Consider the following 24,215-nt stretch of genomic DNA (forward strand, 5'->3'; position numbering starts at 1 on the left):
GGCACCGGCGGCCCGGTGGGACAGGCCCGGTGGGACCGGCCCGGAGAGCGCGCTGTCCCCCGAGTGTGGGGCGCCCTGGGGGGCCCCGAGTGGGGGGAGGGCTCTGGGAGGACAGCTCTCCGGGACAAGGCGCACACAGGGTCCACCAGAGGCCCCAGCAGAAACCCGCTGGCTCCGCCCAGGGCAGGGGGCGGGGCTCGGGACCCGGCCCAGGGGGTTGGCGGGAGGGCCGGGCGCGGTCTGGACGGGAAGAGCGGTCACCTAAAGGCGCAGCCGTCCCCTGAGCGGGCAGAGCGGCCCGGCCAGAGCTGGCGCGTCTCAGGGCTGTTTGGGAAGCACCGAGACTGAGGCGCTAGTTGGGCCCCCCAGGAGCTGCTGCGGCTGATGGGGGAAACGAGGGGGGGGCGAGGTCCGGCCGAGGTCCCAGCTGCAGAGACCAGGGGCGCGCTGTCCCCCATCACCGCTGGAGCGAGCGGCGGGGGAAGAGCCGCGGCCGCAGAGGGGGGCCTCGAGGAGCTGTGCACGCTGTCCCGGCCCCGGGAGAGGGCAGGGCCCACCCGTCCGGCTCTGAGCAAGCCCATTTCTCCCTCTTGCAACACTCCCCGGGTCAGCCGTGAGCCTCCTCCTCCAGGAAGCCCTCCCCTCGCAAGCCTGTTACCACACCAGCTGGCGATGTTATTCAAGATCACGCACGCAGATGGGCTCCAGTCCATTTGGCTCAAATGTGCTCCACAGGGCACCCCCACGCTGAAGCCCACCCAGCCCTCGCCCCCCACGTCTGTGGAGCCCCCTCCTGCCCTTGGGGGCTCTGGCGGAGATGAGGGCGGCGTCACAGCAGCAGGGAGGCTGGGGGCTGTGGGAGCCCCCAGCAGACCCCCACCCGTCCCTGCACAGCCCCTCAGGGCCTTCGCACGGGGTGGCCGTGATGCGGGACCAGACCGAGCCGTCAGGGACGGGGCACCTCATCCCTCCGTGTCCCCAGTGCCGGGAAGACAGCTCCACTGTGTGTGCCACTCGAACACGGTGGCGGGGAGGTCAGTGAGCTGGCAGGGCTGTGTGGGTGTGGGTGGTCCTGGCCCCCCGGTGCCCAGGAACGGGGGGCAGTCTCCCCAAGGGACAGAGCCTGGGGCAGCCGCAGCGCAGGGGCCGGGCATCGGGGGGCGCACTTGGCCCGGTCAGAGACCAGGGCCGCAGGTGTCTGAGCTCGGGGAAGGCAGGCCCCCCTTTCAAATGGAAATCGCTCTGTTTCGCTCAGGGCAGGAGCGGGCGAGCACTCCGCAGCAGCAATTACACATTCCAAGCAACCGCCTCTTAGTGGCACTTAACTCCCCGGAGGTGAGGGCCCCTTTCGGTCTAATTGGTCCTCAGGGCAGCGACCTGAGCTGGCAGCAGAAAAGGGGTCCTGGCCCCGGCTCCCCTGAGACTGCTGCCACCTCCAGCTCGGCCAGGGTCGGAGAGGGACAGAGCACTCCGGGACAGAGGTCAAGGCCGGAGCTCTGGGCCCTGCTGGCCTCCCTCCCGCAGCCGGCGCCCTGGGCATGGCGGCGAGGCGGCGAGCCTGTGGGCCTGCGGCGACGGGGAGCAGATGTTCTGCGAGTGGCCTGCCGAGGCCCCGTCTCCCCGCGGCCAGGTCTCCCCACGGCCGCGGCCCCCAAGGCCAGGCCTAGCCCTCTGTGCTCCTCTCCTCCCCAAGACCGGCCGGGACCTCCTCTGTGGGCAGCTGCCCGCACCGAGTCAGCGTGCCTGCCCCCGGCCCCGGCCCCAGGGACAGGGGCGGCTGTGCCAGGGCTGAGCTCGGGCACAGCGGGCCAGAGCGACTGGACCGGGTTGAGCTGAGTGCGAGCCTGCTGCCCAGGCCCACCAGCTGGGAGGAGGGGCCCACAGGGCCTCTGGGGGCCTGGGGGTGGGCCGGAGAGGCCATCACTGATTCATGTGGGTGACTGATGATGATGATGACGATGGTGATGTTGAAGAGAATGCCTGTAAATGGTCCTGGGGAACGTGGCCGGGGGAGGGGCAGGGGCTGGAACGGGAGGAGCGGCCGGAGAGGAAACGAGAGTGGGATCCTAGGGGGGACCCCGAAAACGGCTCCCCAAGTGTGGCTTGACCGAGAGCGTGCTCCTCACACGCGTGGGCCTGCCCGTCCAGGAGGATGAGCTGACAGGGAACTGTCATCGTTCGCAGAAACGGGGGCCCTGTCTTACCCGCTTCGCCCGCCCCCCGCCCGGGCTCCGGGGGGCGCGGAGCTGCGAGCAGGCGCCGGGCGTAGCAGAGACTTGTCCCCGCGCCTGGCGCAGCCTGAGCCACGACCCGGGGAGCTCCGGGCGGCGGGAAGGATGCGGCCCCTTAGCGACCACAGGCCTCCGTGCCCAGGAGGGGACGCAGAGGCGCCTGCTCGCCGGCCGGAGCCACGCCGGCCCCTGGAATCCGCTGACCCTTCAATCCGCTGACCCCGTCTGCCGTCCTCGGGGCGTCGCCTGCGGCCAACTCGCCTCCCCCCGGCCAGGGACAGGCCCGGCCCCTCGTGTGGCGAGACACCGCGTCCCGGCTGCCGCGCGATCGGGAATAACCGCTGTTTCCCTTATTTGCTCATTTTTGGGTGGCGCTGTCACCCTCTGTGCGGCAGGGTGGGTGGGGTGGCTCAGACGGGGGCCTCTGCCTCCTCCGTCCGCCGCCCAGAAGGGGTTTGGGGGCCAGCCCTGGGGGGACGGACCACTCTGTGCCCTCCATGGGCCGGGAAGCCTTCGGCGTCCACACTGGCTCTGACCCCCGCCCCGCCCCCTGCAGCCGCCGGGCCCAGGGCCCGGAGTACCGCTCACCCCGCCCCCCCCTTCCCCCCCGCCACCACGCTGGGCCGGTGCTCGGAGCCGGCAGGAGACCGGGCCCGCCGTGCCGGCCTTGAGAGTAGGGGAGGATCCGGCGAGGCCGGACACGAAGTCGTTCAACGGGCGAGTGGGTCAGAACAGGCCGCGTGCGTCGGCACAGACTCGGCCGAGTCACGAACACCCGCGGGTCCTCAGGACGGAACAGACGCCAGTCAAGCCGCTGCGCCCCTCCCCGTCTCCACCCGCGGCGCCCCCTGCGGAGCCCGCCCAGCACACCGCCCTCCCCCCGCCCCCCGACGCCGTCTCGGGGCTGCCCGGTCCCCAGCGCGAGGAGCAGACTCGGGGAGACGAGAGCTCGGGACGCGGCCCCCGCACCCAGCCTGGGCCTGGCTCGCACTAGGCGCTCAGTAAAATGTTTGTGGAGCCGAACTGAGGAGGAACATTGATTTTCTTCCGGCGAGTGCAGCCCGGAGCCCTCGGGTCGACGGCGGCCGTGGGGCCTCCTGCCACGTTGTTTGTGGGGGCGACCGCTGGAGGTTCTGGGGACATCACCACGTCACCCCTCAGTGTCCACGGACCCGCAGGCAGCACCCGCTGGGTTTGCAGGGTGCAGGGGAGACACGCCGGCGCCCGGCTGGGCTCCCACCACCCACCCCTTGGCGGCAACGCTCTGAGGCGGGAGGAGGTGCCCGGCCCGGTCTGCTTCTCAGAGCGGGAGAGAGACAAGAGCAGGACCGCCCCTGGCCCCGCCTCCAGCAGGCCCCACCTGGGCGGCAGGTGAGGACCGGGGGCAGACCCATTTTTGGGAAGTGGTGAGGGCTGTGAGTGAGCCGTGAACCGGGGACCAGGAGGCCTCGGCGGGCCCTCCCCCCTCCAGGGGCCCGGCTTGTTGTTGAGTCCCCACCCCCACCCGCCCTCACTCCCTCCTGCCACCCCCAGCTTCCAGGTGATCGCACCCCTGCGCCCCCACACCCCCGCAGGAGGAGAGACACCCCCGGAGCCCCTGTCCCTGTGTGGTTGGGTTTTCCCCAGCTGACGGGCCATCTTGCGCAAATACGGCCAGATGCAGGGGACAAGTGTCAGGTCTGGCCCGGGCCGCCATCGGGGAGGCACTTGGTAGGGCCATGTGTCAGCTCCTCCGGAGCCAGAGGCGTCGGCTCCGGGAGTCCGCCACTCAGTATGTGCTTCCTCCGTCCCCAGCGCCCTGCTTGCCACCCTGTCCCCTGACGTGGTGGCAGCTGTCCGGGCCCGGCCTGCCACCCCTGCCAGGGCAGAGCCTGGTCCCGGCCCCCCTTCCTCCCTGCTCGGTGTGTCCCCGGAGCAGAGGCCCAGCGGGTGCTTGTGGGGCGAGGGACAGAGGAAGGAAGGGGAAAGGAGACGTCCCTGCAGCCAGGCCGGCGTGGGGTCTCCGGGCCAAGCAGAGCAGGGCCTGGACCACAGCCCGAGATCGGCACTGGCCCGCCCGGGCCTCAAACCCACCGACACTCACACACGCAACAACATGTATGAGAGGGAACTCAGTGCCTGGTGGGCGGGGTCTTCGCTGGGCCAGCAGCCCAGGGTCCCCGCCACCTCTGGCCGGTCCGCCAGGTGCCCTCCCAGCCGGTGCTTCTCCGAGCCTCAGTTTCCATCTCTGTGAAATGGGGAAACGGACCCACCCCCACGAGTCCAGGGGAGAATGCAAGGGCACGGAGGAGGGACAGCCAGGCGCAAGCAGCAGGTGTGCTGGGCCCCGGGGGGCAGGAAGGGGCCCGTGGTGAAGGCCTCGGACTTGGACTCGGGGCGCGGAGCAGGCCGCTCTGTCAGCCACAGGGGCCAGGCGGGCGCTGGAGCTGGGGGGCCGCCCAGCAGCCTCTTCCAAGGACCCTCCTGGTGGCCGCAGCCCCGTGGGCACGTCCCACAGACACATCCCATGGACACTCTGGCCCCCTGCAGCCCCCCGCAGCCCCTTGTTTCCAGGGTGGGGGTGGCCCCGTGCCCCCTCTCCGCAGCTTCTCCGAGCTTCGGGGTTCGTCGTGGGCAGCAGAGCGGCCCACAGCCTGGGGGGCGCCCTCAGCACTGCTCTCCCTGGACAGACGCCAGCCACCCCAGGGAACAGCAAGGTGTCACCATCCACAGTCAAGCCCCTGCCCCTTCCCCCGGGGGGCCAGGGGAGGCCGGAACACCAGCAGGCTCGCCCAGAGGGAGGCTGCTCAGTGAGAAGTAAAATAATGCAGCAGAAGCCCCGCCCTCCCTGGCCAAGTGACAAACAGGAGTTAAATGACAGGAGGGGCGGGTGGAGGGTCAGGACGGAGCTGTCGGGGAGACGTCAGGTGGGGGGTTCATGGACCTCCTCAGTAACAGCCCGGGGAAGGCGCACACATTTAGGATTCAAAGTGTCTGGCTCCTGAAACAATCAGGTGCCTGGGAAAACACGCATGCAAATGTGTGTAAATGATGTGGGGTGGGGGAGGGGCCGAGGCCTGAGCAGCTGTGCAGGAGAGGGAGGCCAGCCGGGCCTGGACACAGGGGACCGGAGGGGACAGAGAGTGGCCGGTTCACCCTCTCCTTGGGACGCACTCTTCCGTCCCCAGCTGGGACCCGGCCGTAGGCCCGCCAAGTGACAGGCTGTGAAGACAGGATGGCCAGAACGCCGACCACCCCCCAACCCTGCCGTTACTCACGGGCTGGTAAGCCCTGGAGGGTAGGACCTGCCGGCCTTGCCCCGGGGGGGTCCCTGCCCCGGGATACAGCCAGCGCTGCTCCTGGCCCCTGGGGGAGAGGAGGTCGGCCCACTGGCCCTCCGGAGAAGCCCCACAAGCTCACATTGTTTGTTCAATCTCCAGAACAAGCCGGCGACAGCCGGAGACCTGTCCCTGGTACAGGCGGGGAAACTGAGGCTCGGGGCCGTGCAGGGACGTGCCGGGGAGGCCGTCACACCCATGCCCAGTCCTTCCTCCCAGCTCCCGTTCTGCTGAGACTGCCCTCTCCTGCCAGGGGGCAGTGGGGCTGCTGGGGGCTGGACCGCCGACGCCCCAGCTGCCGAGGCCTCCGCACGTGACTGAACTTGCAGCGAGGGTCTTTAAATCGGTGCTCAGGATGAGTGAGGGCACGCGGCGGCCCTGGTCCCCTCCAACGGGGTCCTGGAGAGGAGGTCAGGCCCCAGGCCCCATGCAAGGACACAGCGGGGGGGGGGGGGGGTGGCGTCCACACGCCCAGGAGCCAGGCCACAGGAGGGACCGGCCCCGCCCTCCTCTGGGTCTGAGACCTCAGCCTCCACACGGGGACACAGAGGTGAGGGCTGTTCCAGCCGCCACCCCCACCCACCCCGGGGTGCAGCAGCCCCAGCCTCCCCCCAGCACAGGGCCAGCAGGGCCCACGTGACAGGAAAAATGACAGAGGAGGAGCTGCCGGCCGTGCAGCCCCGAGACAGGAGCTCGGAGCTGGAGACAGGCCTCGCTGGCCTCCCTCCCTGTTCTAATTCCACTGCAAAACGAATTCATTTCAGTCTAAGTAGACACGTGTGGCTCGTGGCTGGCGCCCTGGACAGGGCTCTTTCAGTCGGGCCCCTCCGGTGACCGTTTGGAGAGGCCGGAGTGGGGACGGGGGGATGGAGCCAGGGACCAGTTAGGACCTGCTGGAGACAAGGGCGGGTGGCCCCACACCCCCACTGGAGGCCTGCGATGGAGCCCCCCGGACCTGCGTGCCAAGGTCTAGGACTCTGCATGCAGAAGGCCGTCCTTGTAACCAGAGGACGCCGGGTCTCCGCAGAGCTGAGTGGGAAGGTCTCCTCCTGTCTGAGGCCGGCAGAGTCGCTGAGCCCCCGGCCAGCCCTGCCCAGCCCCGCCGGGTGCTGCCTGCTGCAGGGGGGCCGAGAGCCAGGAGCAGGGCGGGAGGAGGAAGGACAGGCAGCCGCGCTCACCTTGAACCAGATGCAGAGTCCAGCGCTCCTGGAGCCCACGGCCCCGCCCGCACTGGCAATTAGCGTGGAGCCGCTGACATCTAAATAATGGAACAGTTATCACAAGGCGTGCGCCGCCGTGATGAAGACCGAGTTATTTATAAAAGAATTAATAATCAAGACGGGAGGGCGCCGGCAGAGGAGCACTCCTCGGGGACCGGCCCGGCCCCCCAGGCAGAATCTCTGTGGGGAATAATGAGTCCTCCTAAGAAGACAAAGACCTTGAAGTTTCCTGGGCTGTTTACAGACTGCTTCCTGGCGACGAGGAAACTGGCAGGAAGCGTTGTCGGCCTGAGCTGGGGAAGGCAAGGCCACTCCGGACCCCTCCGTGGTTCTGGAAGGCTCCGATGAAGGGCGTTATGGGACCGAAGGTCAAACGCCGTCCTGAGGACAGGAGGGCCTCCCCCGCAGGCTGCTGGGTTCCGGGGGCCGCCCACCCCACCCCCCATGGCAGCCCCTGCTCCCAGTGGTGCTGCCTCAGTTCACCTCTGCTGGCCAGGCCTCGGACAGGCCGGAGCTCCATCTGGCCCCAGTCCAGGACTTCCGCGCTGGACCGCCTGGTTTCTCCCCGACCCCAGTTCCCACGGGTCGGCTCACCCACATCCACAGCCTCCTGGGGTGGCCGGGACGGAACTCCCCGACTGGGCGACTGGAACAAACATGGACTGCCCCGCAGCCCCGGAGGCCAGAGTCCGCACCCAGGTGTCGGCAGGGTCCGGTCCAGCCAAGGCTGATGGGGGGGCCTCAGCAGGGTCTGCCCGGCCCCGCCCCCAGCTCTGGCGGCCCCTGGCACCCTCGGCGGGCAGGACCACCGCCCAGATCCCCTCGTTCACAGGGTGCACCCCCTGCGAGCGTGCCTGCGTCCACACTTCCCTTCGCCCAGGGCCCCGGTCACCCAGGCGGGGCCACCCGCTCCCACGGGGCTCACCTAACCTCACCCCGCCCGCGAGGGCCCCACTTCCAAACGCAGTCATGCTCCGAGGTCCTGGGCGCTAAGAGCCCAACGTCTGGGTTTTGGAAAGGGATGCGATTCAGTCCATAGCCCACCCATGGGCAGAGGCCCCCGGCCGGCCGGCTCCGGTGCAGGGAGGCCGCCGGGCTGTGCTGGGCCGGACTGGGTCTCCAGGTGCCGTGTGCCCTCCGCTCCCGTGGGGGTGTGGCTGCCAGGCGAGCAGGCCCACAGCCAACCCCAAGTTTGGAGGGGAGGCCCGCAGGGCAAAGAGGATCCTGGATGTGGCCGGGCACAAGCTGCCCGCGGAGCGGTGGTCTGGCCCTGCAGCACGGCGGGGACCCGGGACAGGGCCCTCCGCTGCGGGGAGAGGTGTGAGGCAGGTCAGGAGCCCGCTCTGGGCCTGGCGCCCGCGGGAGGCCCCCTCGGGTTGCTCTCCGTGCGTGCACCGGGGGCCTCACCCCTCTTCATAAACAGGCACTGCGGGATGTGCCCAAGGTCACACGCCAGCCGGGACGGGGGTCTGCCCGGCGCTTCCCTCTGCCCCTGCCCGCTGAGGAGCAGACACCCTCCCTGGAGGGGCCCTGGCTCCGACTCCCGCGTCCCCCGTAACAAGGAGCCCCAGGCCCCTCCCTGGGCTGGCGTGAAGCCTCAGAGACGCGGCGCGGCGCACACACAGCGCCTGGCAGCGGTCCCGGCCGTCCCGGCCAGCACAGCCAGCTGCCTCCCGGAACAGCCGTTCAGAAGTCCCGGCCGCCCCGATTACCGCGGAGGAAGCCCTGTCCCTGCCCGGAACGTCCCCGGGGCCCGGAGCACTGGCGGAGCCAGAGGGACGCGCCAGGCGCCCCGCCTCCTCGCAGGTGCCACGCCCATTCCCGTCAGGCCCCGCCCCCGCCCTTCACGCCGTCTCCCGCGCCGGGCGGCCGCCCCCCTGCCGCGGCCTACTTCGGCTCTCGGCGTTTACAAAAACGCGTCCGAAGGCCCTGGCGCGGCAACCTGGAACCAACCTGCTTCACGTCCTCAACAAAGCACCTGAATGCTAATTGAAAAGTGATTAATTACATTCACGCTGAGCGTCTCCTCCAGCCCGGCTCCGCTCTCCCCGAGGGCTGAGCACGGCGGGCAGCCCGGGCTTTGTCGTTAGTGCTGAGCTGGCTGAGCGGGACTCTCCCGGGCGGGGCCTCGGCCCCGGAGCGCGGCCGGCGAGGGGTCAGGCCCCATCTGGCCAAGGGCCTGCACCTCGCAGAAGCTCCCTGTCTTCCTTCGCGAAGTGTGGCTGACGGTCCAGGTTGAAATCCAGGTCCCTTTGGTGCTGCCAGGTGTGGTTCGGTCTGGTCCTCCCCACCCTCTGGGGCTCCGAGCACCTCTGGGGGAAAGGCCCCCGACAGAGCCACAGAACGTGATGCCCGAGCACCGCTGCTGTCCACCCCTCCGTCCCCCGGCCCTCCCCGGTGGACCGACGTCGGCCCCTGGCCGGGAAAACCGGGGCATTCCGGGGGACCGCCCGAGTCGGCCGACCCCGCCTGCTGGCGGCCGTCTCCCCCAGCAACCTGCCAGGCCGCCGGCTCCCCGGGGGACGCCTCAGGCCAGACCTGCTCGGCCCAGGCGCCGCTGCCCCTCAGGCTGCCCGGCCGGCTGGCCAGGCTGTGCATGGGCCTGGGGCTCCCGGCCAGACAGCACCCCTGGCTGTGACGCCACTTCCCGTTTCCGTTCCTTCGGTGCGTTACTATCCAGCCCCGGGGGCTGCGGAGCTAACCCTCCGAAGCCCCCGGCAGGCAGGCACACACGCACTCCCTAACCTGGGAGTCAGCCCGGTCTCCGGTCTCCCCGTCACCGCGGCTGACCGGCCCCCAACCCCGCCGGCCCGCCGCAGCAACCCTCCCAGAGCTGCGTCCAGAAGGAGCCCGGCCCGCACGCCCCACCCGCGGGGCTCCAGCACCGGCCTTGCTGTGTGGCCCCGGGGAAGTCGCTCGGCTTCTCTGGGCCGAACCTAAGTTTGGAGGCTCCTGGACGCTCAGGGCTGGCGGGCACTGCGGGTGTCTCTCCTGAGTCACCAGCCACAGAATGGAACCCACGTGTCCTCTTCGAGGCACCCAGTTCAGGAGGCCACGCATGGGCGTGTGGGCCCCTCCGGGGAGGGGGTCCGGGTTCCGGAATGAGGCCAGAGGCCCCGCCCACGGACGGAGGGTCCCGGCGGTGATGCTGGGACTCCCCCCCACCCCGTCCTCCCCCTCTGCCCAGAGCAGCACTGGAGACAGAAACCAGGATGACAGGGAGGGAAGGATAACGATTCACTGGGTTTCTTGCCCTTTTTTTCCCCTTCCTGACACTGCAGTTGTTTCAGTTCAGACTTTTTCGTGAAGCAGTTCACAGGCTGCAGGCAGTGAGCAACCTGTAAATCCCCCGCTTAGCACTTTGCGCTAATTTGCTTGCAAACGTGGCCGGCGTCCCAGGTGCTCCCGCTCCGTGCCCCACCGCAGAAGCCTGGGGGGCCGGGGAAGGTCAGGGTGGAGTGGGGCAGTTTTGGGGGGAAGGGCAGGCCTCACAAAGCTGGACCCCGCCGTTGGCAGGGAGGATCCAGGTGGCACCAGCGGCTGCGGGGCATGCGGACACTGGAGAGCTGACCGGCAGCCGAAGGGGCCAGCGGTGTTCCGCCAGACTTGCCGGAAAGCAGGCATTGCCCAGAGGTCAGACACGCGGAGTCCGGACTCTGAGCGCAGCTCCAGCAGCCGCGGGACGCCGTGCAGGCGCTGTCTGGATCCCGGGCTCTGCACCCGCTACCTTGTGGGTTCCGGCCTCCGTCTCGCCATGAGGGTTCGCCGACTTCGTGGGCGGGAAGGTGTTAAAGCCACCGTTTATGTAAGATCAGTGAATGCGAGCTTTCACCTTCCCCCTCGCCGCCACCATCCTCACCACCATCACCACCATCACCACCACCACCATCACCACCACCACCATCCTCACCACCACCATCATCATCCCCCTCACCACCACCACCATCCTCACCACCATCATCATCATCTCCCTCATCACCACCATCACCACCACCATCCTCACCACCACCGTCAGCAGGGGTCCAAGTGAGCCCACCCTCACCGCCTGCATGGACGGCCGAGTGAATGGACAAGTGAGGCTGGAGGCTCAGCCCTCCAACCCTTTCCTGCCTGGAGGGGAAGGAGCAGGGACCAAGTGTCGGCAGAGCCCGTGGCCACCCACACACTGTCACGTCCCCACCCTTCGGCCAGGGTGAGCCAGTCCCAGAGACGCCTCCCAGAGGCAGGGGCAGGTGATCGTGCCTGGGGTGCAGGGTGAGGAGCTTCTGGGGCGCCCTGGGCCCCGGGCTGTGACCCCCTGCTCACCGCTCACCACCCCCCAGGCCGTGTGCCCTGGGAGACTCGGAACTGCTCAGACGCCCCAGTGCCTCTGACCCCAGGACCTGCGACAGCACAGGGCCCGGCCCCCCGAGCAGCAGGCACCAGGCGAGGCTGCTGCCGCAGGGGCAGGAGCGCCCAGAAGCCCAGCCGGGCCGGGTCCCCGGCTGAGCCAAGCCGGCACACCGCCGTGGGCGCAGGACACTGGAGAGAGGAGAACAGCTGGTGGGGGGGGGGGGGCAGGGTCTGCTGGGGGTGGAGCCAGGCTCCCCTGCGTCCCGGAACGGGGCAGGGGCTGCGTCCGAGGACCTCGCGGCTGTTACGCTCAGGGGGCCGCCAGCCAGGGCAGGGTGCCCCTGCGGCCCTGCCCTCCCTGGACGGCAGAGTCCTGGGGGGAGGGCTTCGGCGTGCGTGGTGGCGCCACGGCACTGGCTCGGCGGGCAGCCTGCTCCTGGCGCTCCCCTTCACCGGGGGAGCTCCCTCCGCTGGGCTGGGCCCTGGAGCAGGACTGCAGCCTCCTCCACAGCCCCGCCCTCCCCCGGGGTCCACCCAGGGCTGCTGCTGAGCCCACAGGGTGTCGGGTCCTCCTGCCGGCTCGCCCGGCCCCGCTCGCTGCCCCTGCCTGGCCCCGGCCTCTGTGAATGCCTCCCTTTCCAGCTGCAGAGGGCTCCCTGGGGAACGGCTCAGGCCCACTGCTGAGCCCGGCCGCTGGGGCTCCGCCTTTAGTTGGGAGGTGTGGGCGGCTGGTTTACCAGAGGCTCCCGCAGCGGGGTGGGGGTGGGGGAGGGGGAGGAGGGCCGTTTTCAGCAGGGAAATAATGTCACTGATGGAGGAAAACCACTGCAGTGGGGACGGAGACCCAGGGGCCACAGACAGCCAGGCCCGGTGCCCCCCAGAAAGTGTCCACACCCCGGGCCTTTGTGACACAGGCGGGGGTGGGGGGTGGACAAGCCACCTGGAGAAGACACTCGTCCCCTCAGGGACCCGGCCGCGCCCCCGCAGGGCTAACTGGGGCGTGGCGTGCGGAGGAGAGGAAGGAAGGGTCCAGCAGGGCTGGGAAGCCGGGACCCCTCCCGGAAGGAGAGCTCCCGTCTGCTGGACTTGGGGGGGCGGCCAGGACCCACGCGGGTCTGTGTGAGCGAGAGCCACCTCGGGAGGAGACGGGGGCGCGAGGCGGGCAAGAGGCAGGTGCCGCCCGGCCTGGCGGCCGGGCCCTGGGGGCAGGGAGCAGAGCCGCTCCTGGGCTCTCGGTGGCCCCCGAGCTGTCTGGCCACCTGCACAACATGTCCCGCTGCCCTCGGGGGCCCGGAGCAGGGCCGGCAGGTGCTCGGGCCGCACGAGGCCCGTGGGACAGGCCACAGAAACCCACCTGACCAAGCGGCCCAAAGGGGGCTTCACGGCTCACAGGACACATGGACGGGGGGCGGCCCCACTGTCCCCCACCCCCGTGAGTGCCGACTGCCCCTCGCCGGGTCACAGAGCCCCCCACCCCCCTGACAATCGCTGTGGGTGGAGGCGGCTGTAAAGGAAGCTGGACGCCCACTGGGACCCCAGGACAGGGGGCCAGGGGTGCTGTCCCAGGCAGTGGGGGTGCCGGGCACGGGCACCCACATGCTCTCACGCCCGGGCTCACTCACACGTGCACACACACGTGTACACCTCAACGCGGCGGCCCCTCCCCCCAGGCCGCAGTCTCTCCCGCCACATCGCCTCATGCCGACCCTCCTCAGCAGACCCCCCTCCCTCCCAGCCCCCCTTGCGTCCTGCCAGCTCTGAGCTGCTGCCGGTCGGGCAGTCCAAGCTGTCCTCTGGCTCGGAGGGGGAGGTCAGGTCTGGCTAACGTGGGCGCTCGTCAGTACGCTGACGGGAGTTCTCCCAGACAAGGGGCATCTGCGCTGGGTTTCGAAGGCTGTGTAGGAGTCCACCAGCAGATCGGAGGATGAGCGAGAGTGTTCTGAGTAAGACACCGGGGTGCAGAATATTTGGGGAGGGGCGAGGGGTCAGCAAGAGAGTCTCGGGGGAGGGGACCAGACCTCCGCCGGCCCCGCACGCCGGCCGCACGCATCAGAGGGGTGTCCGTCCGTGGGCCTGGGGAAGGCCGGAGTCGGGGCCGGCCCCGCCTCTCCCGGACCCTCCGGCCCCCGCCCCACCGTGGGGTGATGGGTGGGCCCGTGCCCGGCCGAGGTGAAGGCCGGGCCCAGCCGGGGCCGTCCAGAGGCGGCGGCGGAAGAGAAGGCCATCCGGGGGCACAATTAATGGAATGCGTGTTTGTGGCGCCATTTATAGACTCAAAGTCACTTTGTCGGCTTCGGAACGCAGACATGCATAATGCATGGCCTGGCTCGTCCGTACCGTCGCCGCGTTTTCGGTCTATTTAGAGAAGAAAGCCTGAGGGAGGGAGCAGCGTGGGAGGGGCGGCCCTCTCCAGGGGTCTCTGCTGCACCGGCCCAGGCTCTGCACAGCCTGTCTGTCCCGGGGTGCCCCGGCATGTCGGGGGTCAGGGGTTGGGGGCGGGGGTCAGCTGCCAGCCCGCTGCAACCTCAAGCGCAGAGTGCGCCTTCCCCCGGGCTGCCGGGGGCGGCGGGGGCGGTGAGGACGCCTGTCAGAGCCGGGTCTGGAGGAGGCAGGTGGCAGGTGGCCCCGGAGGCCGACTCCCTGCACTGGGCCGACCGGCACCGCGCACGGCCCGCCCCCTGCCCCCCGGACGCTGAGGACGGCCGTGGCCAGAGCAACGGGCAGATCACGTTTCTTGGACCCTGGCTCCGCTCTGTCTCTGGCTGCGATTCAGTGGACTGCGGCGTGCACCGCCCACAGACCCCGTGGCGGGCTGTGACCTCACCCCCCAGGGCACAGGGGCGTCGTGGGCTGCCCACCCTGCGCTCCTGGCTCGCCGTGGTCGCCCCGGAGCCAGCATCCCCCGAGGCAGGGCCGCCCCATCTGGACGCAGCCAGGCTCCCCGCTGAGGAGCCGGGGCGGCCCCGTCCTGCCGGGCCCTCAGGCTGCCCAGCTCGGCTGATTCCTCCGTAAAACGCCGTTCCTCCCCGCTCTCGCCCTCCCCTCGGCCTCCCCTCCCCCTCTGCTCCCCCGGCCCCTTCCCGGTGGCAGGCTCTGGTTCCCCTGGGCTTCCCAGCACCCCTCAGCGACTCCGGGCCGCGAGCTCAGCTGCCCGCGCAGCTCGGGAAGGGAGCGAGGGAGACAGCAGCCCTTCAGCCATTGTTCATGGCATCCCGCCACAGGGTGGGAGGCGTGGGTGTGAGCCCACCGCTCCCTCGGCTTCAAGGAGCCCCCAGGGGCGACCCTGGAAGGGCCCGGCTCCTCCTGCGGCTCCAGCCCGGCCCTTGCCTCCCCCTGGAGCCTCGTTGCACGACACGACCAAACCGCCCTATTATTTAACAAACCGCCAGAACCCCGGGTCTGCGCTGGGCGCAGGGTGCGCTCTCCCCTTTCTTCCCAGGTTCGGCAAACCCTGCAGTTGCTCCAAGAAGATGGGCAAGTGAGGGGAAGCATCAGTGGCACGCGGGGTAATAGGGCCGAGCAAGCGGGAGGCTGTGGGCCTGCAGCCCCACATTGTGCAGGGAAGCCCCCCCCACCCTCCGCCTGGGGAAAGGTCAGGCAGCTGCCCTGGGCAGGGGGACAGTCATGGGCAAGGGCTGCAGCTCCCAGGGAGCACGCAGTGGGTAGCAGGAACTGCAGAGGGCAGGTGAAATCAGAGAGGTCTTCCTGGAAGAGGGGACACCAGACCTCCATGGGAAGGGGGGGCGAGGGAATTGCACGCCAAAGGGACAGTGAGCGTGCAAGGCCACGAGCAGGAGAGGAGGGGCTGCAGGAGAGTTCCGGGGTGACAGGGTGCGGCATGTGGGGGCGTCAGGTGGGGGCCAGAGCCTGCCCAGGCCTGGATGAGGAGGTACGGTTCCTGATGTCCATCCCGGGGTCACTCCAGGGCTGCAGGGGTGACAGGACAGGACTGGGTACTGGGCACAGGGAAAGCGCAGTGTCCCCAGCCCGTGGCAGGGAGCCTGGGGCCTCCCGTCAGCCCGGGGGGAAGGCAGCCCCAGGCGCTTCTCACGTAGAGGGCGTCACTCCCCACGTGTTGTGGGACAACCTAGCAGCAGGCCCTCGGGACCTGTGGCGGGCCCGTCCCTCTGCGGGCCTTCCTGACGTCCGTCTCCACGGCAGCTGTCCGGCTGTGGTGTGTCCCGGCCGCCGCGGGGGCGGTCACCGTGGCTCATCTGGGGGCACCGAATCGTAACCACGAGGGTCCTTTTACAGGACAGGCAGGCGATCGGAGTGGGCGGCAGAGGTGGCGATGGACACAGACACCGGAGACGGCAGAGCCGTTCCCTCCTGGAGCTTCTGGAAGGAACTGGCTCCGCCGCCGACACCTGGGTCTCGGCCCCTGACGCTCACTTTGGACTCCTGGCCTCTGGAACCGTAGGAAACAGACCCATTTTGCTCCGAGTCACCCAGCAGCGGGTGGCCACGTTACGGCAGAAATAAGGAAACGGACACCGTGGTGTTGCGTCCACCCTCAAACCTCGACTCCACTCGTCTCCCTTCGGGTCTCTGTTCTCCTCCCCAAACCCCTGCTGCGGGACTCAGGGGGACTTGGGGAGGGGGCCCCACCTGCACTGAGAGGGCCAGGGGCCGGCCGCCTCCGCCCACAGGCCGGCCGAGGCTCCTGGCAAGGTCCTGACGGCTGCATTGCCGGCAGCGACAGGGAGTTTTATGCTGAACGTCAAAAATATTTCACGCGGGGACTGCAGCACAGAACGTGAGCAGCCACTGAGCTCGCTCATTCCGACCAAGGATCTCGTCACCGAGACCCGGGGCGCAGCGGAGGGGGAGCCAGGGCAGGCGCCGGCGGGTGCCCCGCCTTGGGGGCTCATTGGTGGTGCCCAGAGGCCTCCCCCGGGGACAGAGACCCTCGGCGGGGACAGGCGGGCCGACAGCTCTTGTCTCCCGGGGGCCTGGGCGGGTCCAGGGTTCCTGTGCGCTGGCGGGATTCTCCGTCAAGCGTTCGGCTACGAAACGGAGCAAAGGGCCAAGGAGATGAGGAATGGGATCACACGGGGTCCGGGGCATCGTCACTGTGCGATCGTCAGGGCTGTGCTCTGAGCCCCGACCCTGGTCCTCAGACTCCTGGCTGTGAGGGGACCCAGCTAAGGCCGTGGCCAGTCCCTGGAACACCCAGCCCCCCTGAAGCGGGGTTCCCCGGCCTCCCCCTGGGCCCAGGTGCTGGGTGCTTGCCCCTCCACCTGCCTGAAAGAAGTCTTCCCGGCTCGTACACCTGCCCCATCCCCTCGCGCCGACGCCCAGCCAGGCTGCCCGCACGATCCAATATATCTCATTTACAAGCCGGTCTATGACCCGATTCTCAGCCGATCTGTCTCCCCGAGGGATCGATGGTTCCCGGCATGCCCCACACATAACACCTGGTGCGTCATCGAATCCCGGCGCCCCGGCATCTCCTTGCGCACGGCCCCACCCGGGAGCAGAGGCGCAAAGGAGGTGTGTCCTGGCTGCAGCCTGCAGCGTGCGGGCCCGCGCCGGGCGGCCCCTGACCATCTGCCACGGGTGGTCAGCAGGCCGAGGGCCCAAGGTGGACACCAGCAAAGCCGACTGCGAGGTCATGCGACGGGTGATATCTCCCTGTGGCCGCCATGACAGGTGGCGGAGGGACACCAAGTGCTTGGACAGGCCCCGCCCCCAGCCCGCTGTGACCACGCCCTCACGGGGCTCTGGCCTCCTCTGCCCATGGGGTCAGCGTGTTTCCCAGCCCCGCGGCCTCAGTGGCCCAGCCGGCCTCACCTGCGGCAGCTGCCCTGAGGCCAGAGGCGGCAGGCTGGACATTCTCCCCCAGGCTGGACCTTTCTGGAAGCCCGCGGGCTGACCTCGCAGTGCCGGGAGCGGCTCGGGGCTCCCCTCGCTCGGCCACACCCCTCTCTGGCACATCCGCTACCGGTTCCTCTTTCTCCCGCCGACGCGGCCCGCGATGGGAACAGCAGCCCGGCTTCCTCGAGGGTCCGCGTGCCCACGCAGCAGGGCAGCCCCCGTGGTGCCAGAGCTGTCAGGTGGGGGGAGGGCAGGCGCCCGGCCCACGGAGGCATCCGGTCCGGGGGCGCCCGACAAACCCGCTCGGAGGCCGCGGGAAGCCACTCGCCCCGGACTCCAGGACGCGCAGGGGCCAGGCAGCGCTGGGGCACGGACCCTGGGTCCGGGCCAGGGTGACCGGGTCCCGATCCGCAGTTTCCCTGTCTGCCACAGGCGGTGAGTGACCGCCTGCCCCACACTTGTCCGAGGGTCAGGCGTCTGGTCCGCGTAAAAGCCACACTGCTGTCCCTCGTCCACCCCACACCGCACGTTAGAAACCGAGGCCCGGACCCGGACGTGAACTGCCGCTGGCCTGTTGGGTGTGGGGCGGGCGCAGCCCTGAGAACGGACCTCGTCTCACACACACACACACACACACACACACACGTGTGCACACACTCGCACACCGGAGGGGTCACTGTGGGTCACAGCCCCTCTGCTCTGACGGCCCCGCCTGCAGGGGTCACAGGCAACTGTCTGGGTGGGCTGTTCAGGCCAAGCCAGACCCACGAGCTGGGGCGAGGGGCTCTGGAAGACTCTCCCTGCCACCCCCCAGGCCACCAGCAGGCCCCAGGGATGCGGAGGCAGGTGGCGGTGGAGCCGGCCCGCACAGCCACCAGCTCGGGGACCCAGCCTGGTCCCAGCACGGCCCAGCACTGCAGGGCCACAGCCCTGGCACCTCGGTGCCCGTCCAGAAAGGGGGCTGGTGAGGACACAGCACCTGCACACCCAGGTGGCCCCCAGCAGACCCCGCTGGAGGCGAAGGTGGGGTGGGGACCAGCAGACGCACCTCACGGGGCAGCTGTGGCTCAGGACAGGAAGGGCTCCCGGGCACGACACCGAAGGCAGAGACGGGAAGGGGACCGAGGGCCCGGGAAGCCACAGCCCAGCCTCGGGGTGGGGCCTGACAGGAAAGACACAGATGCCACCCCTGAACTGTACACAGACTCACAGAGCGTCACGGCTGCAGGGGCCCTGAGACCCTCAGGCCCACTTCACAGAAGGGGAGACTGAGGCCCGGCGTGGAGAGAGGCGTGTTCAAGGACCCAGAGCGGAGGCACAGGCCCTCGGAGCCGGAAGGGGCCTCCCCCACTCCCACTCCCGGGTGGGGGTTCCAGGGCGGGGCTGGCAGGCGCCCCTCTGCTGAGCCCGTGGGAACCGAGGGCACAGGGAGGAGCCCCTCTGGGGGTGCGTTCTGTGGGGACTTCGGATCACAGGGAGTGGGGAGCTGGACGTGGGGGGGCGAGGGGAGGTGGGGCGGAGCCCCAGAGGCCCAGCAGCGGCGGCCGAGGCCTCTGTGAGACGCGGCAATTCATGATGCTTCTCGCTGCTGAGGGTGATCGCGAGGACAATTAGTCTCGGAATTACCACGGAGGAGAGCGTTAAGAGAAAAATAAATTAAAAAGAAATCCATTCGAGCTGTAATTGTAATACCGTTTATCATAGTCAATTGAATCGCAAACACAAGATGGTCCCTTGTTGAACCATCTCAGCACGTAAACAGTGTGGGTGTTTAAACTGGGGACCCGCCGGGGCAGGGAGCGGGGTTGGGCTGAGGGAGCCCTGGGCACTTCCCAGAGGCCACACACGGGCCGGCGGCCTCCGGCGCCGCAGGGCTGCCCGGGGTTCTGGGTGGAAGGAGGCCGCCTGTCCCTGCCCTGCCCTGCCCGCAGCTTGGGGGTGCCTCCTAGGAGGCCGCCCCCGCCGCGCCGCCTCTGTTCCTGCGAACCTCGCCGCTGTGCCGCCCAGGGCGAGCGGTGGCTCCTGTTTGCACGTGGGACGCCCACCGCACGGGGGGCTCCTGGGGAGCAGGGGTCCTGGTCTCCTTCCTGAGCCCAGCCCAGCGAGAGGGCGCACACAGAACATGCAGCTGTCCAGAGAATAAACGAATGGGTGAACGATGAGGGGATGGATGGGTGGGTGGGTGACTGGGTGCTTGAGTGGGTGAGTATGTGGGGGTTGGATGGGTGGGAGGGTGGGTCTATGGGTGGGTGGGTAGGTGAGTGGGTGATGGATGGGTGGGTGGGTGTGTGGATGGACAGATGGATGGGTGGATGGACAGATGGATGGGTAGGTGGGTGGGTGGGTAAATGGATGGGTAGGTGGGTGGGTGGATGGGTGGGAGGGTGGGTCTATGGGTGGGTGGGTAGGTGGGTGGATGGGTGGGTGGGTGGATGGATGATGGATGGGTGGACAGATGCCTGAATGCACTAAAAGCGTAGCTGGACCTTTCTTACCCGCAGAGGACAAGGGCCCCCCTCCCTCTGCAGGAACCGCTGTGCCCGGGCCTCCGGAGCCTCATCCTCCGACCCCAACACCGTCTCCAAAGACGAGAAAGCAAAGCAGCACCGAGGGCCCGCAGACTCGGGGCCCCCTCACCCCGAAGCAGCCCCCACGGACGGCGCCTGAAACTGGGGTGCATGCCGGGGGTCCTGTTCCCAAGCGCGAGCCTGTGGGGGTGGGGCCCCTCAAAGCTGGGTCCTCCCCCAAGTCATCATCTTGCCCCGGGGCCGCCCAAGGCAGGGGCATTGGCCCTGGAGGTCAGTCCTGGCTCTGCGGCAGCGGGGGCTGCGAGGGCCATCTGTCTGGGCCACTGAGCTGACAGGCAAGGGGGGCGTGGAGCCAGGAGCCGGGTGCTGGGCCCGACTGCCGAGGCCAGGAGGCCTGCGGGTGGGGGCGGGGCTCCGGGATGGAGCCTGCTGGTGTCTCCTGGGCCTTCCCGGGAGGGGGAGGGGCGGGGCTCCTTCCGCCAGCCCTGCTCCTGCCCGGAGGGGACGCTGCAGTTACAGCCAGTCCTGTCAACCCGTCCGGTCTTGCGCCCGCACCGGTGGCCCCGCCGGGCGGGCCTCTGCTCCACGTGGCTCTCGGCCTTGCTGCCGGCCACGCGGTGGCTCTGAAGGTCGCCCGGACACCTCGCTCCTCGGTGGGGAGGCCGAATCCGCCCGGCAGTGGCAGCTGCCGCTGACATCAGCTCGGTCCCGGGCGCCCGCCTGCTGGCCCCACGCTGCCCTCGGCCGCCAGCCCGAACTCCTCACCCGGACAGCTGCTCCGGCCCGGGCCTCTGGGAAGTGCTGACCAGCGGGCCTGTGGGGCGCTCGGGGCCCCACGTGCCTCGGCCGGGAGCTAGCCAGCCCCCCACCCTCTCCAAGGTCACATGGCTGCGGGAGGAAGGGGCAGTGCCGGCCCCTTCTCTGGGCTCTGCCTCCTCCTCCTCCGGGAAGTGGGGGGCTGCGGCCCCTGCACGGGAGGCCTCACCGGGACCCCAGCCCGGTGCCTTCTCCACCCGGCCCGGGCCTCCCAGCGAGGGGAGAGGACTGGCCCCACCCCCGAACCCAGGGCCAGCCCGGCCTCGGCACAGCCCTCCCCTCGGAGCCAGCCCTGGGCTCGGATACCAGCAGCAGCAGCAGCAGCAGCCAGTCCTGGCGGCCCCTCACACCTGCCGTGGAGGTGTGGAATCCAATTTGCTCCTGGCACCTGCTCCAGACGGCCCTGGCCGGGCGGCCAGTGCAGTGGCAACAGTGGGGGGAGCCACCCCCACATCCCCCCCCCCCACAGGCTGCGCTGCCCACACCTCGGCAGCCCCTGGGGAAGAAAGAGCTTCGCAGAATCTCTGAAACCCTGAAGCAGTCTTGGGACAAAACAGCCTGGTCCGAACACTGCACATGCCCCGCCCCCCGCAGAGGGCTGGGGGTCCGGGCTGCTGCGGGGGGAGGGGCTCTCTGCTCCCGCCCACCCCTGAGCAGGAAGCAGCACCCCACAGATGCTTCTGGAACGCGGGCCCCAGGGGTACTCACCCTCCCTCCCCCGGTGAGGCCCGGAGCTCTGGGGGACCCGAGATGGTGGATGGGGACCCCCCCAGCGCCACACTCGTGGGGACCCCAGTCTGCCTGCCTAGCAGCCCCTCCCCCATGGAAAGAGACTGCCTCCTGCCCCCTGGGCCCACAGGGGCTCCCGCGCCCTCCTCCTGTTTAGGGGTGTCTCCTCGATGACCCCTTCACCGCTGCAGGACTGGGGAGCCTGGGGCAGCCCAGGCCAGGGGCTCCCCTGCCAGGACCCCCTTACTCCTGGCGCACCCCGGCTGGGCAGCAGGAGACAGAGAACACAGGACCTCAGAGGCTGTGGGGGCCTCGGAGATGCCCTGACCCCGCCCAGGTTTCCAGGGGAGGGGCTGGGTCTCCCTGGGCGGGGCGGGGGCCGGGGCGGGGCCCCATGCCAGGCGGGGCCGCAGCAGGTTACTGCCCCACCGTCCCCACCTCCAGTTCACACCCGAGTCCCACCTCACCCAGCGCACACGCACCCACACTCACACTCACACACTCCCCGCCCCCCGCCCTCCAGAGCCCGAGAGAGGCCTCCCAGCCACGACGGACACAGTTACGCGGAGGCAGTTTATTAGGGCGGCTCAGCCGGGGGCCGGTGCGGAGGCGGCGGGCCAGGGCCGGGGCGGGGACGGCGGGCGCAGGGCTCTCCCGGGTCTGCGCGGGCCCGGCGGCAGCGTCGACCTGCAGAACAAGGGATCCGTCAGTCCGGCAGCTCCACTGAGAAGGGGCCTCGGGCCCGCAGGGACCTGGCCCTGTCCCGCCTGCCGCCCTGCGCCGGAGCCGACCGCCGAGAGCCTTCCCGGGAAGCGGGGGCGGGGCGCCAGAGCGGCAGCAGGCCCATCCTTGCTGCTCTTCCCGTGGGCCAACTCGGGGTGGGCCGGGGGGAGGCGGGCCCCATCACAGAGCAGAGGGCAGGTCCTGTGGCCAACGGTGCCCGTGTGGGCTCTCCCGGCCCTGGTCAGTTCCCGCCCAGGCCTCATTGCCCCCGCCCCCACCTCGCTCCCCGGCTCCGCCCAGCCCGTCCTTGCCCGACAGTCCTGCCTGCGCCTGACCCACCGGGGCCCTGTGGGGGGGGGGCATCGCCCACCCCTCCCCCATTGCTGTCAGTGTCCCTCACACTGTCACTTTCTCCTCCTCCCTTCGCTCTGCCAAGTGGCGGCGCTGGGCCCCTCCCCCGATGGGAAGCTCAGCCGCGGGGGAGACCCCGGCGCAGACGTGCGGACCCCGGGACCTCTGTGCCCCGGACGGGGGCTGCGAGCAGGTCAGTCCAGCGGGGAGGGGCCCGGGCAGCTCCGGGGCCGGACGGGGGAGCGCCCAGTGCGCACACATTCTGCTGGCGTTCGCGGGGCGACACGCTCTACATAGCTTATTGGAAATTAATATTTAATTCTCTTCTGTGGACTTAGCTTAATTATTCAATTTGTTATCGCAATTACCGAGAAGCACCCGGAAGCAAAACTGCTCGCTCTGGGTGGGGAGAGTGCCCGGGGGCCTCTGGCCGAGTGCGCCCCGATGCTCAGATGCCTGTGTGGCGGCCTCTGCCTCGGGGGCTGCGCCCTGTCCCCCCCGCCTCCGCAGCAAACCCCTTCTCTCTGCCAGGACCGGCGGGGGACGCGCCCCCCCACTCCGTGTCTGCACCCCAGGCGGGGCCAGGCCCCTGCATCCCAGCAGGACCAACTGCGGAAGGACGACCGTCATGTGTACACACAGACACGCGCGGGCAGACGCTCAGGGAGGAGGCTCCCCAGAGGGAAGCCGGCAGCCCAGAGGCCGATGCCCCCCGGCTCTCAGGAAACACGGGGCCCTCACATCTCTGAGTGCGGGAAAAGAGCCCCTGACCCCTGCCGAGACCCTGCTCGCCTCTCCCCGGAGGCCCAGCCTGCGACGCCGGCAGGGAGCAGGGTCCCGGGCCGGCTCCCGCGTCCTGTGCTGTGCTCCGTGACCACCGGGAGCCCACGTCCCGCAGGGTCCGCAGACAGGTCCGCGGCCACCATGTCCAACGTGGAGAGAGGTCGTGAGGGCACGGACGCTGCAGCCGTGCGCCCGGGACGGTGGGGTGGGGGCCCCGCATCCCAAGTGCTCCCTCCTTCTGCAAGGTACCCCCACCTCCTTCCCAAAAGGGCCGGGACTCACGCCAGGCGATCGTGCCACAGTCTGCCCACCTGGTCCACACGGCCCGCGGCTGGGAGCCGGCCGCCCTGGCCAGGGACACGAGGCCGGGATTCCACCCTGAGGCTCGGGGCCATGCAGATGGGGTGGGGTTCTGTCCTTCCCCAGACCCACAGGAGGCGTGGGCAGTGCGGGGGGGACGCAGAATCACAGGGACTCCTCTCCCTGTCCCGCATGCTGAGCCTGGCCTGAGACCTTCACCTGCGACCTCCCCACCACGCGAGTGGCCTGAGGTGCCTCTGGAAAGAGCTGGCCTTCCCTGAGTGGGGAGGGGGGCCCAGCATGGAGACCAGGGGCAGCCGGCTTGTCCTGTATTGTCCCAGATGCCACCAGGACCAAGGAGGCCCAACCCTGACACAGGCTCAGTCTAGACCCCAGTCACTCTGAGCCCCAACCCTGGTCACACACTGGGGGCCCTGACCCTGGTCACTGCTGAGTCACCTGACATAGAGGAGGAAGGGTCGGTGGATGGATAGATGGATGGATGGAGGATGGATGGATGTTGGATGGATGGATGATGGGTGGGTGGGTGGAGGATGGGTGATGGGTGGATGGATGGAGGATGGGTGGATGGATGGATGGAGGATGGATGGAGGATGGGTGTTGGATGGATGATGGGTGGATGATGGGTGGATGATGGGTAGATGATGGTTGGATGGATGATGGATGGGTGGATGATGGATGATGGAGGATGGGTGGAGGATGGATGGAGGATGGATGGAGGATGGGTGTTGGATGGATGATGGGTGGATGATGGATGATGGAGGATGGGTGGATGGATGGATGATGGAGGATGGATGGAGGATGGATGGAGGATGGATGGAGGATGGATGGAGGATGGGTGTTGGATGGATGATGGGTGGATGATGGGTGGATGATGGGTAGATGATGGTTGGATGATGGATGGGTGGATGATGGATGATGGAGGATGGGTGGGTGGGTGGAGGATGGATGGAGGATGGATGGAGGATGGGTGTTGGATGGATGATGGGTGGATGATGGGTGGATGATGGGTAGATGATGGTTGGATGATGGATGGGTGGATGATGG

At 69.1% G+C, this 24,215-nt stretch overlaps 2 protein-coding genes across 3 annotated transcripts in view; one reads left to right on the forward strand and one right to left on the reverse strand.

Annotated features, from left to right (window-relative positions):
- The window catches only part of LOC123833008 (basic proline-rich protein-like), a 176,079-nt gene that overhangs the window by 94,794 nt on the left and 57,070 nt on the right, over positions 1-24,215 (forward strand). The window contains exons 2-4 of the mRNA XM_045860968.1: positions 3,088-3,126; positions 6,590-6,599; positions 10,594-10,726. Coding sequence (XP_045716924.1) covers positions 3,088-3,126; positions 6,590-6,599; positions 10,594-10,726 — 182 coding nt within the window. The remainder of the gene's footprint in view (positions 1-3,087; positions 3,127-6,589; positions 6,600-10,593; positions 10,727-24,215) is intronic.
- Positions 21,552-24,215, reverse strand: part of TSNARE1 (t-SNARE domain containing 1) — a 47,457-nt gene continuing 44,793 nt past the window's right edge. For both annotated transcript variants that reach the window (XM_045860708.1, XM_045860709.1), the window contains exon 12: positions 21,552-21,677. The gene's annotated coding sequence lies outside the window, so the exon portion shown is untranslated. The remainder of the gene's footprint in view (positions 21,678-24,215) is intronic.

This window comes from Phyllostomus hastatus, unplaced genomic scaffold, assembly GCF_019186645.2.
Source record: "Phyllostomus hastatus isolate PE091 unplaced genomic scaffold, TTU_PhHast_1.1 phas_scaffold_21, whole genome shotgun sequence".
In the NCBI taxonomy this organism is placed as follows: domain Eukaryota; kingdom Metazoa; phylum Chordata; class Mammalia; order Chiroptera; family Phyllostomidae; genus Phyllostomus; species Phyllostomus hastatus.